This window comes from Coregonus lavaretus, assembly GCF_964263955.1.
Source record: "Coregonus lavaretus genome assembly, chromosome: 37".
Lineage (NCBI taxonomy): Eukaryota > Metazoa > Chordata > Actinopteri > Salmoniformes > Salmonidae > Coregonus > Coregonus lavaretus.
This window is the reverse complement of record NC_140024.1, coordinates 2176521-2189619: the sequence shown is the minus strand read 5'-3', so window position 1 is coordinate 2189619 and position 13099 is coordinate 2176521. Positions and strand designations below refer to the sequence as shown.

The 13099-nt window shown below is 41.2% G+C and overlaps 1 protein-coding gene across 1 annotated transcript in view; it reads right to left on the bottom strand.

The window, feature by feature from the left end:
• Positions 1-13099, bottom strand: part of LOC311111696 (protein kinase C-binding protein NELL1-like) — a gene marked incomplete at its 3' end in the record, with an annotated part of 508863 nt that overhangs the window by 412852 nt on the left and 82912 nt on the right. Inside the window, exon 3 of the mRNA XM_084154490.1 lies at positions 11832-11982. Coding sequence (XP_084010616.1) covers positions 11832-11982 — 151 coding nt within the window. The remainder of the gene's footprint in view (positions 1-11831; positions 11983-13099) is intronic.

Genomic DNA, 13099 nt, shown 5'->3' with positions numbered 1-13099 from the left:
CGTGCATAACTATTCACCCCCCAAAGTCAATACTTTGTAGAGGCACCTTTTGCAGCAATTACAGCTGCAAGTCTCTTGGGGTATGTCTCTATAAGCTTGGCACATCTAGCCACTGGGATTTTTGCCCATTCTTCAAGGCAAAACTGCTCCAGCTACTTCAAGTTGGATGGGTTCCGCTGGTGTACAGCAATCTTTAAGTCATTCCACAGATTCTCAATTGGATTGAGGTCTGGGCTTTGACTAGGCCATTCCAAGATATTTAAATGTTTCCCCTTAAACCACTCGAGTGTTGCTTTAGCAGTATGCTTAGGGTCATTGTTCTGCTGGAAGGTGAACCTTCGTCCCAGTCTCAAATCTCTGGAAGACTGAAACAGGTTTCCCTCAATAATTTCCCTGTATTTAGCGCCATCCATCATTCTTTCAATTCTGACCAGTTTCCCAGTCCCTGCTGATGAAAAATATCCCCACAGCATGATGCTGCCACCACCATGCTTCACTGTGGGGATGGTGTTCTCGGTGTGATGAGAGGTGTTGGGTTTGCGCCAGACATAGCATTTTCCTTGATGGCCAAAAAGCTCAATTTTAGTCTCATCTGACCGGAGTCCCTTCTTCCATATGTTTGGGGAGTCTCCCACATGCCTTTTGGCGAACCCCAAATGTGTTTGCTAATTTATTTCTTTAAGCATTTACTTTTTTTCTGGCCACTCCTCGATAAAGCCCAGCTCTGTGGAGTGTATGGCTTAAAGTGGTCATATGGACAGATACTCCAATCTCCGCTGTGGAGCTTTGCAGCTCCTTCAGGGTTATCTTTGTTCTCTCTGTTGCCTCTCTGATTAATGCCCTCCTTACCTAGTCCATGAGTTTTGGTGGGCGGCCCTCTCTTGGCAGGTTTGTTGTGGTGCCATATTCTTTCCATTCTTTAATAATGGATTGAATGGTGGACTTTATTTAACTAATTAGGTGACTTCTGAAGGTAATTGGTTGCAGCAGATCTTATTTAGGGGCTTCAGAGCAAAGGGGTGAATACATATGCACCCACCACAATTCCATTATTTATTTTGTAGAATTTCTGAAACAATTTTTTTTTTTATTTCACTTCACCAATTTCGACTATTTTGTGTATGTCCATTACATGAAATCCAAATAAAAATCAATTTAAACTACAGGTTGTAATGCAACAAAATATGAAAAACGCCAAGGGGGATGAATATTTTTGCAAGGCACTGTATATACAACATACCATATACAAAATTACAAAACATAAAGAAAAACAGACACATTTATCAACATAGAGGTATCTGATTATTTCTCTGAACTGACCAAGGGGGATCAGAACATCTCATTTCTGAGATCTATGTGAGTTGTTCCACATAAAGCTAGCAAAAAAGCTAAAAGCAGCTTTACCCAACTCTGTGGAGACTGAAGGGGCCTCCAGCGTTGTCCAAGCCTGTGACTGGGTTTAGCCATTTGTAAGTCTAAATTGAATTAATGATGATAGATACATAGGAAGTTTCTGCACGAGTGCTTTGTAAATAAACACAAGAGAATGCTGCTTTCTCATTAAACACAAAGAGGCCCAACCAACTTTTTGTTCCACAACATTTCTGCATTCTATAACCACCACCAGTAATAAACCTAACGGCACAATGGAAAACAGCATCTAGTGGTTTAAGTTTAAATGCTGCTGCATGCATATAGATAATTTCCCATAATCTAAATTAGATATAAAAGTGGCCTGTACAAAATCATTCCTATCAACAAAAGTCAGACATGGTTTGTTTCTGTAAAATAAACTAACCCTGAACTTCAACTTATTCACCAGCTCAGTGACATGTTTTTTAAATAAATTACAGTTTGTCATCAAGCCAGATATCAATATAATAAATGTCAAGAAAACATTTTTGCTTATGTTTCTCCCACTTCTTTTTCACTCATGCAGGTGACAGCTGCCCCTCCAGCTCACACTCCTTCATGTACAGTTGAAGTCTGAAGTTTACATACACCTTAGCCAAATACATTTAAACTCAGTTTTTCACAATTCCTGACATTTAATCTTAGTAAAAATTATCTGTCTTAGGTCAGTTAGGATCACCACTTTATTTTAAGAATGTGAAATGTCAGAATAATAGTATAGAGAATGATTTATTTCAGCTTTTGTTTCTTTCATCACATTCCCAGTGGGTCAGAAGTTTACATACACTCAGTTAGTATTTGATAGCATTGCCTTTAAATTGTTTGACTTGGGTCAAACATTTCGGGTAGCTTCCACAAGCTTCCCAGAATAAGTTGGGTGAATTTTGGCCCATTCCTCCTGACAGAGCTGGTGTAACTGAGTCAGGTTTGTAGGCCTCCTTGCTCGCACACGCTTTTTCAGTTCTGCCCACAAATGTTCTATAGGATTGAGGTCAGGGCTTTGTGATGGCCACTCCAATACCTTGACTTTGTTGTCATTAAGCAATTTTGCCACAACTTTGGAAGTATGCTTGGGGTCATTGTCCATTTGGAATACCCATTTGCGACCTTGCTTTAACTTCCTGACTGATGTCTTGAGATGTTGCTTCAATATATCCACATAATTTTCCTTCCTCATGATGCCATCTATTTTGTGAAGTGCACCAGTCTCTCCTGCAGCAAAGCACCCCCAAAGCATGATGCTACCACCCCGTGCTTCACGGTTGGGATGGTGTTCTTCGGCTTGCAAGGTACCCCCTTTCTCCTCCAAACATAACGATGGTCATTATGGCCAAAGAGTTCTATTTTTGTTTCATCAGACCAGAGACATTTCTCCAGAAAGTACGATCTTTGTCCCCATGTGCAGTTGCAAACAGTAGTCTGGCTTTTTTATGGCGGTTTTGGAGCAGTGTCTTCTTCCTTGCTGAGCGGCCTTTCAATGTCAATATACAGTGGGGAGAACAAGTATTTGATACTTTGCCGATTTTGCAGGTTTTCCTACTTACAAAGCATGTAGAGGTCTGTAATTTTTTATCATAGGTACACTTCAACTGTGAGAGACGGAATCTAAAACAAAAATCCAGAAAATCACATTGTATGATTTTTAAGTAATTAATTTGCATTTTATTGCATGACATAATTATTTGATACATCAGAAAAGCAGAACTTAATATTTGGTAGAGAAACCTTTTTTTGCAATTACAGAGATCATACGTTTCCTGTAGGTCTTGACCAGGTTTGCACACACTGCAGCAGGGATTTTGGCCCACTCCTCCATACAGACCTTCTCAAGATCCTTCAGGTTTCGGGGCTGTCGCTGGGCAATATGGACTTTCAGCTCCCTCCAAAGATATTCTATTGGGTTCAGGTCTGGAGACTGGCTAGGCCACTCCAGGACCTTGAGATGGTTCTTACGGAGACACTCGTTAGTTGCCCTGGCTTTGTGTTTCGGGTCGTTGTCATGCTGGAAGACCCAGCCACGACCCATCTTCAATGCTCTTACTGAGGGAAGGAGGTTGTTGGCTAAGATCTCGCGATACATGGCCCCATCCATCCTCCCCTCAATAAGGTGCAGTCGTCCTGTCCCTTTGCAGAAAAGCATCCCCAAAAAATGACGTTTCCACCTCCATGCTTCACGGTTGGGATGGTGTTCTTGGGGTTGTACTCATCCTTCTTCTTCCTCCAAACACGGCTAGTGGAGTTTAGACCAAAACACTCTATTTTTGTCTCATCAGACCACATGACCTTCTCCCAATCCTCCTCTGGATCATCCAGATGGTCATTGGCAAACTTCAGACGGGCCTGGACATGCGCTGGCTTGAGCAGGGGGACCTTGCGTGCGCTGCAGGATTTTAATCCATGACGGTGTAGTGTGTTACTAATGGTTTTCTTTGAGACTGTGGTCCCAGCTCTCTTCAGGTCATTGACCAGGTCCTGCCATGTAGTTCTGGGCTGATCCCTCACCTTCCTCATGATCATTGATGCCCCACGGGGTGAGATCTTGCATGGAGCACCAGACCGAGGGTGATTGACCGTCATCTTGAACTTCTTCCATTTTCTAATAATTGCGCCAACAGTTGTTGCCTTCTCACCAAGCTGCTTGCCTATTGTCCTGTAGCCCATCCCAGCCTTGTGCAGGTCTACAATTTTATCCCTGATGTCCTTACACAGCTCTCTGGTCTTGGCCATTGTGGAGAGGTTGGAGTCTGTTTGATTGAGTGTGTGGACAGGTCTCTTTTATACAGGTAACGAGTTCAAACAGGTGCAGTTAATACAGGTAATGAGTGGAGAACAGGAGGGCTTTCTAAAGAAAAACTAACAGGTCTGTGAGAGCCGGAATTCTTACTGGTTGGTAGGTGATCAAATACTTATGTCATGCAATAAAATGCAAATTAATTACTTAAAAATCATACAATGTGATTTCCTGGATTTTTGTTTTAGATTCGGTCTCTCACAGTTGAAGTGTACATATGATAAAAATTACAGACCTTTACATGCTTTGTAAGTAGGAAAACCTGCAAAATCAGCAGTGTATCAAATACTTGTTCTCCCCACTGTATATGTCAATATAGGACTCATTTTACTGTGGATATAGATACTTTTGTACCTGTTTCCTCCAGCATCTTCAGAAGATCCTTTGCTGTTACTCTGGAATTGATTTGCACTTTTCCCACCAAAGTATGTTCATCTCTAGGAGACATAACGCGTCTCCTTCCTGAGCGGTATGATGGCTGCGTGGTCCCAAAGTGTTTATACTTGCGTACTATTGTTTGTACAGATGAATGTGGTACCTTCAGGCGTTTGGAAATTGCTCCCAAGGATGAACCAGACTTGTGGAGGTCTACAATTTTTTTCTGAGGTCTTGGCTGATTTCTTTTGATTTTCCCATGATGTCAAGCAAAGAGGCACTGAGTTTGAAGGTAGGCCTTGAAATACATCCACAGGTACACCTCCAATTGACTCAAATGATGTCAATTAGCCTATCAGAAGCTTATAAAGCCATGATATCCTTTTCTGGAATTTTCAAAGCATTTTAAAGGCACAATCAACTTAGTGTATGTAAACTTCTGACCCACTGGAATTGTGATACAGTGAATTATAAGTGACATAATCTGTCTCTAAACAATTGTTGGAAAAATTACTTGTGTCATGCACAAAGTAGATCTCCTAACCGACTTGCCAAAACTATAGTTTTTTAACAAGAAATGTGTGGAGTGGTTGAAAAACAAGTTTTAATGACTCCAACCTAAGTGTATGTAAACTTCCGACTTCAACTGTAGATCCTGAAAAGACATAGGATGAAGTACTTATCCAAAACATGAGCAGAGTAAAGTTGTGTGAACTTTCTGTAGATAGCTGGACTGTACAGCGAATATACTTTATCAAATTGGAGGGCCAAGGGGAAACAGTGACAAGTGCAGTATACCATTACCTTCACCATAACAGGTTATGTGCAATGAAACTAGCTAGACCCATTCAGGCTGTAACCGTTCAGGTATTATTTTTTTCCTATTTTGTTGCATTACAACCTGCAATTTAAATGGATTTTTATTTGGATTTCATGTAATGGACATATAAAATAGTCCAAATTGGTGAAGTGAAATGAAAAAAAGCTGGGCTTTACGGAACAGTGGCCAGGAAAAAAACATTGCTTAAAGAAAAATATAAGCGAACACGTTTGGTGTTCGCCAAAAGGCATGTGGGAGACTCCCCAAACATATGGAAGAAGGTACTCTGGTCAGATGAGACTAAAATCGAGCTTTTAAAAACTTAATCAAAACCTTTTTTGCAGCATTTCTCCTGCCGTGTTCGCCACTGAATTAAATGCCTGGTATTGTCATCAGACCCTGTAACAGTTTGAACACAAGCCCTGGTATTTACAAAAAGTACCTAGCTAACTAGGCCAATCTTAAATATGAACTTGTCGCTCAACAGCAAGCAAGTATCCCTGTAACTAACGCTAATGTTCAAACAGTTATAACGTCTAGTCCTACTAAAGCACATAGCTAGCTAAAGGCACGGCAGGCAGGAGGCTGCAGATCTGTTTGCAAAGAAGTAATGTTACAATGAAATAGTCTTGATCATTTTAAGGAGAACAAAAACTACTTACATTTCAACACCACTGCAGAAGCTTCGCTAATCGCCATCTTTCAAGTTGTTTTGTTGTTTATTCATGAGATCTAGCTATCATAATTCGCAGCCCCACTCTTCCAATGCATGTTTAGTGAATTCTACCAGATGAAAAGCCAAAATGAGTATAATATCCTGGGATGTAAATCTTAGTAGATTTTCAGAAAACCACATACTATAAAACATTCTATTTTTGCATACTAAGAATGGGTCATGCGCGATTGTGTTGTTTCCTGCTATTCATTGATTTCAGTTGCGCATCCCCATATCTAAGTAACACTAGCATCGCAAAAATAATCATTTGATTGTGTTTATGAAGGCCTTGGGTATAATATATTAGAATACTATTTTTAATTTATTTCAAATAACACAATTTAATTTTCATTAGTTTATGTTACTGTAGGCTAAACATTACCAGTCAAAAGTTTGGACACACCTACTCATTCAAGGGTTTTTCTTTATTTTAACTATTTTTTACATTGTAGAATAATAGTGAAGACATCAAAACTATGAAATAACACATATGGAATCATGTCGTAACCAAAAAAGTGTTAAACAAATAGCCACACTTTGCCTCGATGACAGCTTTGCAAACTCACCTGGAATGCATTTCAATTAACAGGTGTGCCTTCTTAAAAGTTAATTTGTGGAATTTCTTTCCTTCTTAATGCGTTTGAGCCAATCAGTTGTGTTGTGACAAGGTAGTGGGGTATACAGAAGATAGTCCTATTTGGTAAAAGACCAAGTCCATATTATGGCAAGAACAGCTCAAATAAGCAAAGAGAAACGACAGTCCATCATTACTTTAAGACATGAAGGTCAGTCAATACGGAACATTTCAAGAAGTTTCTTCAAGTGCAGTGCAAAAATCATCAAGCGCTATGATGAAACTGGCTCTCATGAGGACCACCACAGGAATGGAAGACCCAGAGTTACCTCTGCTGCAGAGGATAAGTTCATTAGCGTTAACAGCCTCAGAAATTGCTGCCCAAGTAAATGCTTCACAGAGTTCACAGAGTTCAAGTCACAGACACATCTCAACATCCACTGTTCAGAGGGGACTGTGTGAATTAGGCCTTCATGGTCGAATTGCTGCAAAGAAACCACTGCTTGGGCCAAGAAACACGAGCAATGGACATTAGACCGGTGGAGATTTTTGGTTCCAACCACCATGTCTTTGTGAGACGCGGTGTGGGGGAACGTATTATCTCTAAATGTGTAGTTCCCACTGAAAAGCCTGGAGGAAGAGGTGTCATGGTGTGGGGGTGCTTTGCTGGTGACACTGTCTGTGATTTATTTAGAATTTAAGGCACAGTTAACCAGCATGGCTACCACAGCATTATGCAGCGATACGCCATCCCATCTGGTTTGGGCTTAGTGGGACTATCATTTGTTTTTCAACAGGACAATGACCCAACACACCTCCAGGCTGTGTAAGGGCTATTTGACCAAGAAGGAGAGTGATGGAGTGCTGCATCAGATCACCTGGCCTCCACAATCCCCCGACCTCAACCAAATTGAGATGGTTTGGGATGAGTCGGACGGCAGAGTGAAGGATTCCATATAATGGATTCAGAGCTATCTATCTAATAGAACTCAAAGCTTCTGGAAGCTTCTCTAATGTCAAACATGACGGTAATTTCTACCAATGAACTGCCACTGGCATTAAACAAAGCATGTGTGTCCATGTATGCTGATGATTCAACCATATACGCATCAGCAACCACAGCTAATTAAGTCACCGAAACCCTTAACAAAGAGTTGCAGTCTGTTTTAGAATGGGTGGCCACTAATAAACTAGACCTAATCATCTCTAAAACTAAGAGCATTGTATTTGGTACAAATCATTCCCTAAGTTCTGGACATCAGCTGAATCTGGTAATTAAGATTGCCATTACCTTAGATTGTAAACTATCATGGTCAAAACATATTGATTCAATGGTTGTAAAATGGGGAGAGGTCTGTCCGTAATGAAGAGATGCTCTGCTTTTTTGACACCACACTAAATAAAACCAAGTTCTGCAGGCTCTAGTTTTGTCTAATCTTGATTATTGTCCAGTCATGTGGTCCAGTGCTGCAAGGAAAGACCTAGTTAAGCTGCAGCTGGCCCAAAACAGAGTGGCACGTCTTGCTCTTCATTGTAATCAGAGGGCTGATATAAATACTATACATGCCAGTCTCTCTTGGCTAAGAGTTGAGGAGAGACTGACTGCATCACTTCTTCTTTTTATAAGAAACATTAATGTGTTGAAAATCCCAAATTGTTTTGATAGTCAACTTAAACACAGCTCTGACACACACACTTACCCCACCAGACATGCCACCAGGGGTCTTTTCACAGTCCCCAAATCCAGAACAAATTCAATAAAGCGTACTGTATTATATAGCGCCATTATTGCATGGAACTCCGTTCCATCTCATATTGCTCAAATAAACAGCAAACTTGGTTTCAAAAAACAGATAAAGCAACACCTCACGGCACAACGCCTCTCCCCTATTTGACCTAGATAGTTTGTGTGTATGAATTGATATGTAGGCTATGTGTGCCTTTTAAAAAAAATGTATGTAGTTCTGTCCTTGAGCTGTTCTTGTCTTTTAATGTTCTGTATTATGTCATGTTTCATGTTTTGTGTGGACCCCAGGAAGAGTAGCTGCTGCTTTTGCAACAGCTAATGGGGATCCTAATAAAATACCAAATACCAAAACACTCTCACGGGTGGCCAATTAGATCTAGTTGAAAGCCACGCCTCTAATAGGCCACACCTCCTGAAAATAACCTAAGGATTACATTAAAAAAAGACCCAGCTGCTAGGTCAACCCAGCATGAGAGTAAAAAAATGCCCAACTGATGATTAAATTAACGTTTGGGTAATCCCAACAACCAAACTTGTTGGGTTATTCACACAACCCAACTGGCTGGGTCAAAACAGGCTTTTTGATAGTGCAACGCTAAGTAACAGTACAGATGAAAAATGATCTGGCCTACTGTACATCTTACTGTAGAAATTATTGTTGAAAGAAAATCTAGGTTGGAACTGTTGCTGTTAAAATACAATACATATTTTTTATTCTGAACTGTAATAAACTGATCGATCACATCACACAGATGTAGACCAGAAAACTAACACACACACACACAGTCCTAATGAGAGGTGTGTGTCTGGTTGAAGTTTTCAACAAGCATGTCTATTCTGGGCTCAGTTTTTGACATTGGAACACTGAGGTCATGCTCAGCATTGAGACTGTTTCTGTACTTGTTTTTTTAAGTATGTCAGAGTTGAGAACCCTGACTCACATAGGTATGTGGTGCCAAACTTGATCTGAACATCTACTGCTTTCTCAGTCAGGCAGGAGAACGCTTCAGACTGTAGATGTGCAACCCAGAACTGTGTGAGTGTGTTTGCCTAAAAAAGCATCTTGCTTCAGTCAGTATATTCCAGTTCAGAATAAAAAGTATTACTTGTATTTTAACAGCAACAATTCCAACCTAGACTAGGTTTCAACAATAATTTCTACAGTAAGATGTACTGTGATCATTTTTCATCTGTACTGTTACTTAGGGTTGCACTATCAGTAGATAGCTAGCTTGCTTTGGCTAACGTTAGCTATTAGCTGTGTACAAGGCCAGGGGATTGTTTGAAAGAGAAACTCATTGGTACTACTATGAGTTAGTACTCACTTATTTCTGCTTATCATCACCTGTTATAAAATGACAACAATGTCTTGCTAGCTGACGTACTTTTCCACTGTCGAATCACTGCTTCCTGAAGCATTCTGCCCTGTTCTGAAAGATCTCCCTGGGTTTACCGTCATTGCGTTTCAAGACAATTGAGCTCAGTCAGAACTTGTGGCTAGCATGAGTCCATTTGATGACAGTGGTGAGTAATGGCGAGTGGGAATGACAAGTCAGTGGCTGACAGCGCATCATCTGCTGCTGAACGACAACGCTGCACAGTGTGTGTCGCCGAGTGATCTTCAAGAAAACAGCAGAAAAAATATCAGGTAAACCGCAAAGAGGCATCTCCCTCTCCCACTCGCGCAGCAGGCAAACTGAGCAGAGACTGCTGCTAAGCAGAGAGCGCACTGAACAGAGAGCGCAGATGCACTTGGCCAAATCAATTCCAGTAATTAATGAAATAATTATGCATTTACTCTGACTCGTTGCGACCCATCATTAACAGGTCTGTCGCGACCCATTCTTTAAGAAAGGCTGTGCTTGAGGAAAACCTTTCCACCAGACACTGGGAGACAAATTCACCTTTCAGCAGGACAATAACCTAAAACAAGGCAAAATCTACATTGGAGTTGTTTACTAAGACAGTGAATGTTCCTGATTGTCCGAGTTACAGTTTTGACTTATATCTGCTTGAAAATCTATGGCAAGACTTAAAATGTCTGTATAGCAATGAACAACAACTTGATAGAAAATAATATAGGTCACATATTGCACAATCCAGGTGTGCAAAGCTCTTAGAGACTTAACCAAAAAGACAGACAGCTTGTCATTTTGCCAAAGGGTGTTTCACACGTGCACACTTGCGACACTCAGCAATAGTTTGTCAAAAAAATATCCTTTCTATTTTATTGTGTTATATTCCATTATATTCTTCTCACAATAAAATATAGGGCACTCCAAAAGTGTTGGGACAGTGACATTTTTGTTATTGTTTTAGCTCTGTACTGCAGCACTTTGGATTTTAAATGATACAATGACTGAGATTAAAGTGCAGACTGTCAGCTTTAATATGAGGGTATTTTCATCTATATTGGGTGAACCATTTAGAAATGACAGCAATTTTTGTACATAGTCCCGCCATTTTAGTAATGTATTTAAATAATGTATTGTGTCATTTTGGAGTCACTTTTATTGTACATAAGAATATAATATGTTTCTAAACACTTCTACATTAATGTGGATGCCATCATGATTATGGATAATCCTGAATGAATCGTGAATAATGATGAGTGAGTAAATTACACATGCACAAATATCATACCCCCAAGACATGCTAACCTCTCACCTTTACAATATGAGGTAGGTTAGCATTTCTGGGGGGTATGATATTTATGCCTCTGTAACTTTCTCAGTCATTGTATCATTTCAAATCCACAGTTCTGGAGTACAGAGCAAAAATATCAACAAATGTGTCACTGTCCCAATACGTTTGGAGCTTACTGTATATATGTGTTGACTGTGATAAGGGCACAACTCACAAACAGACGCACACACACACACACAGATACACACACACAAAATACAGAGATAATGTACATTTGTGACTGAAGTTATTTGAAATGGCTGGAGGGGGAATTAAGGTTAACGCAACATGTCAGTGTGCACTGTGTACAGATGCTGGATTATCAATCACTACATTGTCCGTTCCTCCTTCAAGTATGATTTTCCTTCTGTCATTTGCCAGTGTGAGAGATAAAAACACGTAGGGCAACAAATTGTTTCTGTCCAAATCATGCAAGCAGAAAAGCATGCACTCAGCAAGTTACACATCTCCCACTCCTTTCCCTCCATCACTCACATAAACAGAGTAATCTGACATTGATATTTTCAACGGGCGGATCAAATTCGTCTTGCAAATGCTCAAGGAATGAATGCGACAAGAAGTCATATGTGGGTTCAATTCCAACAAGGGCCATTCAGAGTCACAGGTGGGAAAGTTAGTTGACGATAGTGGTGGCAGATAGAGAAAGTAGATGCTGAAAAGGCAGTAATAAAAGGATTAAAAATGCATTACCTGTGTTCAGATTCATGGATGGAGAAGATGACACCTGACGAGGAGGACTTCTGCTGGATGGAGGCCAGGAAGGTAAATTCATTTTTACTCCTGAAGAGCTGCACCACCTTCTCTGTGATGTCGGCCGGCGCGTGGACTGCTCTCCCCACATCTGGGGGATGAGAGAGAAATAACAGCAATCAGGGAACGGCATGTTCGCCGCTTTCACAGTCGGCGAGTCGACATCCTGTCTGCCTGCTAAGGTTCAGGATTCAGCTAGCAGGGGAAAATGGCAACCTGTTCCCAATGTTGTGCACTACTTTTGACTAGGGTGCATAGGGCCATTTGGGATGCACAAAAGAGACACACAATGTCTGAGGCACGGCCTGAAACACTGCTGACTTTCACCAAAACAATACTGTTCACGAATATGGTTCTCTTTTTCAATGAATGCCTTCTCTAATGACATAGAAAAGGCATAGCATCTGTATGCATTATTCAACATAAAGAATTGAACAATTAGCACTAACACACTCAGTATTAAGCAAGCAAAAATTTGTCACCCATTTACCTGGATGCAGTCCCAACCCAGAGGTGCGTTCGACACAGCAAATGTTTGGAACATTAGGATGATATGTCCACTAACAAACTCAAACTAATTTTGCAAGTACACCAGCAAAACCTCCATCTATGAGGCATATGAAACAATTGCCATTGATAAAATGCAATTATGCCTGCCCAACCCCACCGCCACCATGGGGCACTCTGTTCACAACGTAGACGTTAGCAAACCGCCAGCCCACACAACACCATACACGTGTTCTGCAGTTGTCAGGGACTCAAGTACAGGCCATTCTACTGCCAGTGTTTGTCTATGGAGATTGCATGGCTGTGTGCTCGATGAGCAACCTGTCAGCAACGGGTGTGGATGAAATAGCCGAATCCACTAATTTGAAGGGGTATCCACATACTTTTGGTTATGTAGTGTATATGGGATCCCGGGAAGACCCTAGAAGCCACATTTTCCATCCTATCCAGGCACGTGTCAGCCTCTCCCTGTGGACCTAACCTATTTTCTACAGCTCCAGGCAAGCCTACTGTGGAGGGAGAGAGAGGGGGATGGCCAAAGAGGAGGATGGCCAAAGACTCCAGCTGGGTCTGGAGCTGCATTGGAGATGGAGCTAGGGAGGGGGCTGTGGCTCGCTGGTGCTGAGGCTGAGAAGGGTGCTGTGGCTATGGAGGGTGCTGGAGCTATGAATGGGGCAGGGGAAGGGGCTGGGACAGGGGCT